General features: G+C 40.4%; 1 protein-coding gene across 2 annotated transcripts in view; it reads left to right on the top strand.

Annotated features, from left to right (window-relative positions):
- Positions 1-13,849, top strand: part of Chchd3 (coiled-coil-helix-coiled-coil-helix domain containing 3) — a 248,406-nt gene that overhangs the window by 190,185 nt on the left and 44,372 nt on the right. For both annotated transcript variants that reach the window (XM_075953625.1, XM_075953624.1), the window contains exon 6: positions 6,912-6,982. In XM_075953625.1, the coding sequence (XP_075809740.1) occupies positions 6,912-6,982 (71 nt within the window). The remainder of the gene's footprint in view (positions 1-6,911; positions 6,983-13,849) is intronic.

Genomic DNA, 13,849 nt, shown 5'->3' with positions numbered 1-13,849 from the left:
TACAGCCTTATGCGGGCTGTCATTACAGTTATGGGTGACCACAATAAACGTTCTTTTTGCCTGGGCTATTTAGTAATATAGCTATCCACATTCCCAGCACTGCCCAGGCCTCATCGTCTTCCCATTCACCTTATGATCTGGCAGAGGAGTGTAAGCCCCTTGACTCAGTGGTGCCTACTTTACTAGAAAAAGCTTTTGTGTTTTACAGTATTCTGGTTGGGGGCTGACTTTGTCTTAGGTACCTTACAGAGTATTTTCCCATGAACTATTGTATTTTTTTCTTCAAAGTATCTTACCGGGTAATTGTCATTACCGTCCCTGTTTTATAGATGTGTGATGCACCTGTTGAGTTTGAGTAATTCTGTGCTTCAAGGAACTGTGGTTTGGTATCTGACCTTAAGGTCCTTCCTAACCACCATGGTGCATTGGTAAGAATTATTCTGTGGGAAAATTTCATGATTGAAATGAAGTACATTTTTAAAATTATGTACAATGGAGTCTTTCCCCACTCAGCTGCTTGTGTTTTTTGTAATTGGTCCCCGGTGCCTTGGTTGGGAAAATGTTTTAATACAGGAAGTAAAAATGCCTAGTGTTTCTAACGATGTCTTATCCTCTGGGACATGTGACAGAAGCATAGACCAAATGTAAAGACTTACGTTGTTGTTCTAGAGGTAGTTCTCCCAGAGGAACACATTTTGCTTGATAAGAGAAGGCAGGACTATACCTGGGTTTTCCTGGTGCTGAAACATCTCAATGATAATGTCCTTCTACACTGAATTTATGGAGTCTACTTTCTCACAAAAATTCTTGGAGGGAAACATTTTATGCTTACATCAAAACAAGATTTATCTCGAAGGAAGAAATTAATAAATCAGATCTTTAGTACTCGATTTACAGAATATTTACCTGCCACCAGTCCATGCCACAAGCAGACAAGTCATGTCAGGAGTTTTTCTTGAGGCTGATAGGGCAAGAGTGAATTTATGTAGAGGTGTGTTTTAATTTTAGGCTATGCTCACAGCTATTGACTGAATTTTCTGTCCCACCTGGTCCTGCAGTCGTTCAGAAGTCTACATTAATTATAAACTGAATGGCCTATTAGCTCAGGCTTCTTATTAATTTTTATAATTTAGATTAGCCTATAATTCTTGTCTGTGTTAGCCACATGGCTTGGTACCATTTTCGGGGAGGCAGTCACATCTTGCATCCTCTGTGTCTGGGTGATGACTGCAGACTGAAACTTCCCTCTTCCCAGAATTCTCGTTGCCCCACCTCTACTTCCTGCCTGGTTGCTCGCTATACTTCCTTTCTGGATACTGGCCAATCAGCGTTTATTTAAAATACAAGTGACAGGTTACAGTCCATTGTCCCTCAGCACACAGCTGTGGGCTCCTTTTTCTTAAAGCAGTAGTTTTCTATTGAAAGACCACCTTGCAAGGGCATGAACATCTCTTATTGGTTCTGTCTGTAAAAACTGTAATCTTTGCTTTTGTTTTTATTAACATATATTGTAAGAAGTGATGAGTTTCATTGTGATGTTTTTATGCTTGCATAAAGCATGCTTTGATCATAATAAATAAAGAATGCTTCAAACTTTTGCATGTGATTCTTGCCAGTGTCCATGCTACTCTTTTCTGGATCTTACAGTTTTACCAACTTATTGGGATTCCCCCTACAAAATGAACACTTGGTTTATCAACAAATATCAAGAGATTATATACATACCTCTTTTAGACATAAGAAATATAGATATTATTTATTTGAAACAGATTTTGACATTGTAAAATGATTGGGTAGAAATAGTTTGTGTAGGTTTGCTCTGCTGCAGAAGGACTTTTACATTAAAGGACAACCATGACATTAAAATACAGACAACCTGTAATTAGTAAGATGGTATCAACTGTCCTAAGACACAGACACCAAGAGCAGATGTTCTACTGTGCTTCTGTTTCCTGTTGACTTGGGGTAGGAACAGTTGGTGCGGCTAGGCAGTGTGAGAGGCCTAGCCTCTTGGAGCAGTCTGGGGTTCAGCCAGTCATCTGCAGACAGTATCAGTATAAAAAGCTGTTCGGCACACCTTTGTAAAGATGACTGTCGTATTTAAAGATGACAAATGGTGTTTGCCATCATTTTTCAAGAGTACTGACAATTTTTCACTGTTTCTTGTTCTAGCAACCCAGTAGTTTAAAATTTTAGGAAATGTTCAGGGTAAAGTAATATATAACTAAGTTATAAACATAAAAAATTAACTTCTCTATGGTGGTTTGAATGCAAATGGCCTCTGTAGGCTCATATATTTGAATGTTTGGGAAGGAAGAAGTGTGTCACTGAGGGCTGGTTTTGAAAGTGCATGGCATTTCCTGTTAGTTCATTCCCTTCCTCCTTCCCATTTGTAAGTTAGATGTAATCTCTTCACTATTCTAGCACCATGCCTGCCTATATGCTCATGCTTCCCACTGTGATGGTCATGGACTCTACTACCATCTGGGACCATGAGCACCAAATTACTTTTATAGGTTTCTTTGGTCATGGTGTTTTGTCATGGGAATAGAAATGTAATTGAAGACAGCCCAACCCTGAGATTCAGGAGTTACAATTCCCCGTGCTCCACACTCCACAAGTGACAGTGAAGCACAGGCCTTTTGTCCTAGGGGCTCCTAGGCTAGTGGGAGAAGAGTTGGAGTTCCTTGCTTAAGTCCTCTAACTAGAGTTGATGTTGCCCCTGGGAGAACGTCTGAACCATCCACCCCATTTCTATTTTCCTTTACCTACAAGCACTAGTCTACACATGCCCTAAGCAACGGGTAGCTCTTTTCAGCTTGGCAAATAACATCTGGGAGCAGGAAGGAGATTCCCCACAATGCAATGCAGTCTGAGCATACTGGGTGCTAGTAACCTAAGAAGTAGGGGGCATTAGATTTCCTGATATAGGTCTGTCCCACTCTGGTTCTTAGGGGCCCTCCTTTCCCTCATCTCTGTCCCATTCTCTGTTCCACAGTCACCCTTTAAAAAAATCTATTCTTTCCTGAGAGCGGCTGCTAACTCTTTGAAGATTATTCTCTGAAAGTCTTTTTCTAATCTGTTACATGTTTTCTACTATTGAATTTAAAAAGAAGAAATACTTGAAACTTGTCATACCATTCTGTGGTATAGATATGCAGTAATGTTATGTAAAACTACATGCATCAGCAGAATACACCTGTCATGGTTGCGAGTAGACCTGGCAATGAATGCATAAAGAGAAGGGCAGGTTGATTATGTGGGACTCTTGCCCCATAACATGGACTCAGTCCAGTCAGGAGGAACAAGCCCTACTATAAGGTATACAAACTATCTGACCAGTGTCCTTCAGAAGCGCCAAGCCTAGAGTAGGCAAGCAAACATCAAAAACCTATCATAGGCTAGAGGAAACTCAACTGTGTCAATGAACTGCTATATGGATGGTCGAGGGTTAGCTCCTAGACCAGAAAAATGAACACCCCTCTGGAAATGTTGGTACATGGAGTTTAGGGGTTGGGAAGACAGCTTAGTTGGTAAAGTGTTGTCATGCAAGCATAGTTTGAACCCCCAGTACCTAATAAAAGGCCACGCCCAGTGCTCTATAATTCCAGTACTGAGGCAGCAGAGACAGGCTGAAGCTCACTGCAGCCAGCCTTGCCGAATTGATGAACTCTGGCATCAGTGAAAGAGCCTGTCTGAAAAAGTATGGCGGAGTTAGAGAAAACCCTCGCCATCAGTCTCTGGGCCGCTATAGGCACACAAACACACACACAAAGTCTAAGGTTTAGTCAATACCTGCCACTACAACCACTAGATACAGGGGTTGTGGGATTGTAAAGTTTCACTTATGCTCTTACGTGAAGCCGAGTGAAATGTGTGGACCTTTCTGTCCTTTATCTGACTCTAGTTTTGCAGTTAAAAAAATGGAAAAGACACATTTGTTTAGTAAGTGTGTGTAGTGGCTTAATTTGTAAGAATATATTAGAATTCCACTCAGCCTGTACCCCTTCCTCGAACACACTTTTATTGTTAATTAGCCCCTTTGTGAGCAGAAGAAAGCAATGCAGGTTTTGTGCATTGTGGAATATAAGCAAGCTTACAGCGTATTCACATCTCATCTGAAAGAACAACAGGGCCGTGGCCTCACACCCAGCGCTTCCTTTCTTTGTGGCCTCCTACTCTCTCTTCCCTTCTTGCCACCAGCACAAAACTACTAATTGAAGATAATTTTGCATTTTTCCAAACCACATGAATTACATCCTACCATGTGTGTGTGTGCATGCTTAGCTCGTTTTCTCTGCTATATAGATTTCCACCGGAACACCTAACTCTCATCCTTTCTCCCATTACAAACATACTGAGGATTTGGGGCTTTGAATGAATGCTGTGTATGTTTAGATGTCTTTCTGAGGTCGAAGTTAGATCTTCTGAACTCCAGGAATAATATCCGCACACTTGGACTGTTGCCTTCCATTAGGATTGTTTCTCTTTGATGTTGGATTGAAATTTTCTTGAGGGTCTAATTTCCCTGGGTGAACATTTCATTGGGATAATAAGTTAATATTGGGATAATTCAGTTAATAATAAGTATTAACTGAATAAGTTTTTCTATTAATTAAATACTGTCTACATATCTCAGATATGCTTAAGTATTTATGTAGTGTTGCCTTCTTGGGACTGTTTATCATTAGAAAGATTTATGCAGTATGGGGAACTGGTCACTGAGGTGGAAGTATAGAGCCAAACTAAAACCTTCAGCTTTCGCTTGAGAATTCTCTAGTGAGTTTGGAGGCGCCATAGGCACAGCTGCTCCGCATTTACCACTGTAGCGATTGTAACTGGAGTCGCTTTCCCCGCCTTTGGCATCACAGAGGGGAGGGTAGTTCAGTGATTTGTAGAGTAGCAAAATTCTCACTTTGTACATGGTAATCAACTCGGTAGAGGCCTTTACTGTTTTTGATCATTTGCCCAGAGTGGAATTACACACGTTAGGTCCCCACCATTATTTTATTCAGAATTGTTTTTACTATACAAACTCTTTCACAGCTCTCATCTATCTTGCTTGTCTGCTCAACAGCTTGTTAGATAACTAAGCAGTGCTAATTACCACATTTTACAGGTTACAAATACTAGAGAGGAACTGGGGAAGGTTGAACAACTGGCTTAAGGTCACAGGCTAGACCCCAAACCAGGACTTTGAGCCTAGTCCTATCCAGCTGTTAAAAGTTTTAGCTTTTACTATAAAGGAACATATTAGCCAACATGTTACTGTGTTGGAGTATTGTGGCATAATGCCCACTTGACATTGAACAGTGTTCTGGAGGTTTCTGGAGTTAGTCATTGGGAGCTGCTTTTATTGCTCCTTTGTTAAAAATCTCCCAGGAAAAGCCTAAGCTAAGTAGTGCAGAGAAACACAGGGAAATCTTGTAAGTGAAGCATATGGTGAGGTAAAGGCAACCTAAAGCTACAGTGTCCGAGAAGACAAATGGCTTTTTGATCGCTTTAGACCTACTGATGAATTAACACCTCTCCACATATAGAGTGTGGCTGATCACTCAGATTGCACTTTTTAAGCTGCAGAGGCCGTGCACTTAGGATGCTGTCTTCATGTCAGAAATGCACTTTTGTGCTTGAAAATGATAAAAAATTACAATCGATCCTTACAACTGTTCTGTTCATCTTTATTGATCAGGTGCAAGAAAGATAAATCGTAGCCCAAATAAGATTATAGTAAATGTTAGCATCGTAGGGGACTGGAGGTTGATAGAGAGCCATTCATCATCTCAAATGGTGACCTGTCCATGGCTCCAGCCACCCCAGTCTGTTGTCTAATCACATACCTATTGATTTTATCTGCATCTCAGAAACCTGGATGTGACTGTCATTGGGCAACCCAGATTGTTAAATGCAAAGGGGTCACCGGTGTGAGGAGGCTTTCATTTTCATTTTCTTACCAACCAACAATGATTTATTAAAAAATAAACTACCCCAAGCTGTGGATGTGAAACCTGAGTGATTAGGGAGTGAAGGCGCACAATAGAGCCCTGTATTGTGTTGCATCCTTCTGCACTGCCCAGTGTTTTTCCTGCTATTTCATTGAGTCTGAAAGCTCATGGGTCATTTAGGCTGACCCCTCTACTGAGTCTGCTTTCAGATCAGCTAGCAGCTAGTCACAATGGGTAATTTTCTGTCCTGGTGTCCATGGAAAGGCATTGGTTTGCCACTGTAGCTTGGCTTATGTTGTTCATGAGTTCATGTCACAGTGCAGCCTTTTTTATGCTGAAATTACTGTCTACGTTTTTGTTCAGATTGATGATTACAAGTGTTCTGGTTCTGATAGTCATGTGAAAGAGAACAGACTATCTCTTTGTTGTATCAAAGATTGTTTCCCCCCTCCAAATAGGGTCTGGAACTTGCTATGTAGATCAGGCTTGCCCAGAACTAACCTGCCTCTCTGCCTCTGCCTCTGCCTCCTGAGTACTGAGATTAAAGGCATATGCCACCATACTCCATAGTGAAAACAAAATATTATGCAAAGTAAATACTGCTTTTGCATCCCTGAGTATGCGTGATTTTTGTTCTTTGAGTTTAAGAATCTTTTGATTCTGCAGCACAGTAAAACCAAGTAAGGTAGAGCTAAGGCATCCTTCAAAAATATGTTGGCAATGTTCTCAGGAGGATCAAATAATGACGAGTTAGTAGTATGACCATCTGTCATATAATTTATATATCATTGTCAGTACTGCTATCTGAATGTTGGCCTTCCAACTATTTAAGTACTATGCCATTTAAACCAGATCCCTATACTTCCAGAGTGGCTGCAGTGAAGTTCCTTTTATGTTTTGAAATTTTAAGTCTTCAGGGCAGTTTGTCTTCTTACATAGTGAAAATGTTGTCGACTTTGTCCACAGAGCTCAGAGTTCTACAAAGTCACCACCGAGGAGTATCAGAAAGCTGCTGAAGAGGTGGAAGCCAAGTTCAAGTAAGTTCTTCACCCCGTCATAATCTGCCCTCCGAGATGAAAGTTCAGTTGTGTCGCTTTCTGCAGACCACTGGTACTCGGGCTGGGGGACACTTGGAAATGGTTTTGGGTGGTTGAGATGTAACCATGTTACCTGCTTTTCTGGAGCATTTGATGAAAGCTTGTTGATGTACAATCCAGTTTATGAACTAAATGGAAAATGAAAGAAATGGTAAGAGAATTTGAATTTGGAATGATAGTTGACATAGAATGCCCTTAATTATGAAGGTTCTAGTAAATTGTTACTATATTTAATGAAACCATGGAAAACATTCACTCTTGTGTAGTAAAATGATGGGCAGGTCCAATTTGGATGTCCTCTTTTCTTGCATTTAAACTATTTTTATTTTCTCGCAAGTGCCTTGAACACGTTTAAATCATAGACTTTACCTTGCCCTTGATTATAAAGGTGTTGTTAAATTGCTACATCTGTTAACCCTTGTGATATCTAAATGAATATTGTGTAATTGATGGATCAAAGTGCCCATGACCCACAGCCTTATTCGTTCTCTTTGCTGCCAGTTCTCACATTACATAAGAAGATATTTTACTGAGTATATAAAGGATTCTATTATATATCCCCTATTAGTAGCACATGTACAAATTAGTGAAGAAAAAAAGGTGTTGTGACAGATTTAGTATAAGATTACACTGAGCTCTGACCTCCTTCCTTGTCCATGTTTATAAGCGTTTAATAAAATGATTAAACCTTAAGGTAGAATTATTAGTTTCTGCTTCAGTGCAGTTTATATGGTAATGAATATTTGTGTTACTTAAATGTTGATTAAAATAAGATTTTTTTAAAGGTGCTTTAACATGTGTTTAAATAGATGGAAACTTTCTATCTTCCTTAGCAAGAAAAAAAGTGTGGGGGATAAAAGAGAAGTCCAACAGCGAATCACAGTTCAACCAGTCATTCAATATCTAATTTATGTTTGAAGGCAGAGTTTTGTAAGTCCAGACTTGTCTCAAGCTTGGTAAAATAGCCAGCCTTACATTCTTCATTCCTTTGTCTTCACCACATAAGTGCTGGGGTGGTCGGTGTGCACCCCTGTGTCTAACTGCAAATCTTACTCTTGAAGATCAGAAGACTTTAGATAAAGGGCTAGGGACACACTTTTGCTAGAGCACTTGCCTGTTGTGAACAAGGCCCTGGGTTTTATCCCTGGTAACACATTAAGCCATATCAGACCTAGGATTCATATGATGCTGTGTCCAAAACAAAGAATTTAATTGTTATTTATCTTCGGTCCTGATAGAGTAACATTCCAAAAACCTTTTGTCTTCATACTTTGAGAACCTTTCACTTGGGATCCTTGATGCTTTTTCAGCATAATATAAACAGTATAAAAATAAGTAAATAAATTAGAAACTAATGCAAGCTAGAATGATCTATGGAGTCTTCATAAAGAACATGGCATTTGTTTGTGACTTGAAAAAAGTATTGAGTAGGTGGACGAAGAAGATGTCCAGAAGGGAAATGTTCCTATTTTATTGGTGGGTGACAACTTTAGTGAAGATCAATGGCTTGACTCAGGTGATTAGCACAAGATAGAGCTGCAGAGGTCACAGGTCACCAGCTGCCAGGCTGAAGTTGGGTCTTCATTTAGTAAGAAGTCAGTGGGAAAGATTTGAGCCTACGAGCACCCTGACTTCAATACTTTGTAGTGGACATCTAATAGTGGGTGTGAGGCTTGTCTGGACATATAAGAAGAAGGAATGAAAAGTACCAGGTAGGAGTTCTCAGCAGCTACAAGGAGATTGGTGCAAAACGGTTGTTGAGATTGGGTGTGAATTAATAATTGGCTAATGGATTAAATTCCAGGTCTGCATTGTACTGGAGGATGAAATCCAAACCCAGTATTTAGGGTTAGATTCTTCTGATATCTTTTTTCATGGCCTGCAGATGGCCACTTTCTGCCTCTGTGCCCTTGCTTCGTGCCTATCTTTTAATCTTTTAAAAATATGTAAGGACACTAGACTAGAGCCCAACCTTATTTCTGCCTCTGTCTCTGCTTCCTAAATGCATGCTAGTATTAAAGATGTGCCACCACAACCACCCCTTAAGTACCCCTTTAAAAGCTCTAAATGCAATCATGTTTTGATATAGTAAGCATTAGGGTTTTAGTATATAAGTTTGAATGTAAGGATGATACAGTTGAATCCATCATTCTTTGGATAGGAAAAAAAAACAAGACTATGAGGTTAGTCGGTTAAGAAACTGTATGTTGATTCTTCTAGAAGGAAATGTGTGGTTTGGGGATGAGAAAAATCATTCCTGAAGTACCCACACTGTGCCATCCTTCCATACATGCTCCTGGAAAATGAGAGTGAGGGAGCCCATAGGACACGCGAGTGTTATGACTTCCACAAGGAAATGTGGACCTGGGAGGTAAACTCAGTTATGAACAGAACCCCATAGCTTCATTCTTTTACCATTCTGACATAGTATTTTTTATAAAATCCAATTGGGCTCTGGCATAACTGACGAACAAGTCTTTGCCCTTGCCACAGATAGGTCAGGGTTTGTATCCGGCCCCTTGAGAGCTAACCTCTAAATGCTTGGAACCTCTCTCATGGTAGAAATTATTGGTGGCGGACTCCTCAGTTCATGTAGTATCAGGGTGATAGGACACAAAAGACCGAGTCGTGAGACCTCAGTAAGCCTGTGCACGGAAGCATGGCTACACTCCCCTCGTTCACAGAATTGTGGGCCAGTGGTTGATGTTATAACACAGTATCAGCTCTGTGTTTGGATCTCTTCTGACTGCCTCTGTATCCCTCCTTTGGCTAATTTTTTGTTACCATTTTCGAGCAATGAGTTATAGCTGACCTTGGCTTAAATCAGTTCTCTGAGACGTTTTAGTGAATTCTCGATCCCATACGTGAGCCTTGCCATCCTTGGTGTTTGGTCAGCAGTGAGGGTCGTCAGTGCAGTGTCCTTCAGATGATGCCAGCAAGTGTGCAGGCTTCACTCACACTTTGTGAGGAAGCTTCAGGATTGATATTTTAGAGAGAGACTCTCACTGCATCTGTGTTGTTGTTTCCTGCCTGCTGCCTGCTAGACCAAGCATCCCAGAGCGTCCTATTTTGGTTTGCATTGTGACTGTAAGAAAGACTTCTTATCTTCAAAGGATAAAAATTGCTTAGAAGAGTCCCGTGTCTCCTTAAAAGATTGACCATCTTAAAACATAATGACCCTCCATCTGTTCCAAAGCAGTGTACTATATTTTAGTACATAACAGCCATCTTGTCTGGTCCAGTTATTCTGGCTGCCTCCTGTCTGTACACCTATATAGCACCTCTGAGGTTCTCTTTGAAGCTGTCTGACCATCTTGAACCTGAACTCAGCATTCACTTAAGCAACAAACTCAGAAAGGGCCTTTAGTCCTTTAGTTAATGCTATTGGACGGAAGAAGTTTGATTTAGATGCACCTTGGTTGGCTGCAGGAGAGGGATACTTTCTAAATTGCCATTTTAGGAGCAATTTTTGTTCCTAAAATGGGACTCCCATGAAGTCACCAAAACAGGAAAGAAAGCGAAAATCATTTGAGGTGGCACATGGCTAATAACCTTGATGTCAGCACCTCCTGCCAAGACATTCCAGGGCTAGTTAAAATACTAGCTCCAGCTCCAGTCTGGCAGAGTAGAGTTTGAGCATGGTAACATTAGTGGTGTTGTTTTTCTAGCTTCATCTACATGGCACTCACACTTTTAGAAACTCGGATGTGACCCTCCCCTGTTGTGATCTGTATGTCTGTGAGGAGGGCAGGAGGCCTAACTTGAGCGGGACCTGCACTGTATTGCAAAAGAAAAGGGAAGATCAGCTTTTCAAATGAAGCTCCTTTCTAAAGTCCAGAACTCTGCTGCAGTGAGAGCTACTTCCCCAGTAAATTCTAAGCATTATCAACACTATTCTGGTGAGAATTACAGAACTCAAAAACAGTTAAATTCATACCATTTAATTTTTACTTCAGGTAGTTTTTTTCATTAATAGCTTTAAGTTTTTAGCTGTGAAACAAACCAATAAGTAAAGGCACTTGCTGCCAACCCTCACAATTTGAATTCAATTCCTAGAACTCTCATGGTGGAAGAAGAGAAGTTAGTCCTTCACATTTATTGTAATGGGCAGTTGCTTACTGCCTGTAGCGTGGAGCAATTAGGATGCTAGCTTGTGGCCATCTGGTGTTAGCATCCTGCTACTAAATATGGCTGAAAATTGTGTTCTGAATTTAGCCTTTTCTTCTTCATAGTTAATTAAAATACTACATTTATGAATGTTACATCAGATGAAGAGTATAGCTCACGTGGTAGAGTATCTACTTGCCTAGTATCCCTAAAGCCATGGGTTCAGTTCTTAGTACTGCAAAGAACACAAAAGATTGTTATGCATAGGACTTAGGGCAAATCTAACACAAAATAAGTGTTCAATAAATGTTAGATCTTACTATTATATTTAAATTCTAAAACTATGTGCCAAAGAAGTACACTGTAATTGGTCATTTTTGTCCCACCCACCAGTTCCCAAATAACCAGTCAGAGGCTTAATTTTAATTATAAATCTTTACCTGATGGCTCAGTCTTATTACGAGCTAGCTTATGCATTTAAATTAACCTATTTCTATTAATCTGTGTGTCATCATGTGGCCCTTGGCTTACCAGTGGTGCTCAGGAATATTATAGCTCCTTGGGCAGCTGCTGGTGTCTCTCAAACTTCACTTTTTTTTTTTTCTGTGTCTCTATTTGGATTTCCCGCCTGGCTCTAAACTGCCTTGCCATAGGCCAAAGTAGCTTTATTTATCAACTAATGAGAGCAGTCCATATTCATAGTATACAGAAAGACATCCCACAAAGTATAGATCGTAATCGGGTGCCCTAACAGAGCAACAAAAATAAGGACCCACGGGAGTCAGTAGTGTAGCCAGGATTCCAGGCACACACATGACAGTATAGCTTTCAGAGACGTGTCTCGGCGAAGCAGCGAGTGCGGCAGGACCGTGTCAGACCCAGCCCTCCCTGGTCGATTGGTGCTCGTATATCAGCATATAGAACACAGAATGCCTCCGTGTTTTTGCACACAGGCTGTTCTCTTTTTTTAATATTTATTTATTATGCATACAATATTCTGTCTGTGTGTATGTCTGCAGGCCAGAAGAGGGCACCAGACCTCATTACAGATGGTTGTGAGCCACCATGTGGTTGCCGGAAATTGAACTCAGGACCTTTGGAAGAGCAGGCAATGCTCTTAACCACTGAGCCATCTCTCCAGCCCCGCAGGCTGTTCTTAAAGCAAATTTCAAGCAAGTGTAAAGCACATACCAAAGAAAGAAACTATTCAGCAATAAAAACAATGCAAAGCCATGCTCGGCACTTTAGAACTGGCCAATACTTCCTTCCCAGGCTGTCCTTTAAATAGGTAGTGACTGGTTTCTACCTTCCATGGGTTCTTGGAAAATAATTTTGGAAAGGCTTCATTGGAGGTTGAGCTTCCTAACTTGGCTTCATTTTCTTTCAATGTAAAGGATTGTATGAGATCACACATGAATACAGGTAATAGTAGCCTGTTGTGTGCCAGATTGCAGGAGGAGCTTCCCTTTTATCTTTGAGGGAAGCCATGGTCCTGACTTAGAAGTCTACGCTCCTGGGAAGAACCTTGGGCGAGTCTCATAAAGGATTAAAAATTAGCTAGCCTGGAAGAATAAAGCTGAGGTGGTTTTAGAGTATCTGTGGAATCTATGTACAATGTGTACAGATAAAATGGACTGTGTGAGTTTCACTGCCTCCTGAAAGAGTTTCTTCCATGTCAAACCCTTTAACTTTAAAATGTCCTTGGGGTCTGGGGATCCAGTTTGACAACACTGTTTAGTTTCTTCTGGAGTGTAGGCAAGGCCTTGTGGGGCTGGTATCACCAGCGAGTGTTTCTCCTGTTTGCTATCGTTACAGTGTGGATCATAGGCAGTTGTGAGCAACAGTGCTTAAAAGATCCTGCTTAATTGGCTGTACAGTAATTAAATAAGATTTTGACTGGCAAATTTATAATTCTGTTAGATACCTCAGTCAGTGTGCCCAAATGCCAATGTGGCTTCAATTTGGAAATATTAGATTAATAGGACTAATTGTACTGCAGGTACAGAGTTTGCTCTGATTAATAGTCTTAAATCTCTTTTAGAAATTTAGTCAGGTACATTTGTTACTTACTTTTCCACCTACACTTTTAATTAAAAGTGATTTCTGAACTTTGAGCTGCTCAGTAGTGTCTTGCTGCTTGTCCTAGGTGCTCTGAGATTGAGCTCTGGGAGCTTTTCAGGACTCCCGTGTTTTATTGAATCACTTGTCATCAAAAGGACTAACATTATATGCCATTGCTGTGTATTTGTGTCTGCTGCTGACAGGTTTCCTGCACACTGTCCTTCATACTTACTGATGGCTACTTAAAACCTACGTTAGTGCTGTGTGAATGGACCTAACCTGCCAAGTGTACATGAACAATCTTTTATCTATGGTTCCCATTGATCATTTCGAAATGATCAAATGGTTTATCTCAGTCAGACACTAATTCACATTGATCAGATTTGAAATGAGCCAGTTGACTTAGTTTCTGCTGAACACAGATTGTATTAAAATACCATTATATGGGCATGCTGCCTACTCTAATGTGGGAGTGATGTTATAGCAGTTACATCATAGCTAGAGTTACTGTGTTATAAAGATGCCTCCCTCATAATGCAAGTTTACAGAAGAAGGAAGAATGCATATTCCAGAAAAAATGGGGCTTTGGAAAAGAATTTGGGCTTTTACTTACTAATTAAATTTTGCATTTGTATCCTC

This window comes from Microtus pennsylvanicus, chromosome 19, assembly GCF_037038515.1.
Source record: "Microtus pennsylvanicus isolate mMicPen1 chromosome 19, mMicPen1.hap1, whole genome shotgun sequence".
In the NCBI taxonomy this organism is placed as follows: domain Eukaryota; kingdom Metazoa; phylum Chordata; class Mammalia; order Rodentia; family Cricetidae; genus Microtus; species Microtus pennsylvanicus.
The sequence above is the reverse complement of the archived record's forward strand: the minus strand, read 5'-3'. Positions and strand labels throughout refer to the sequence as shown.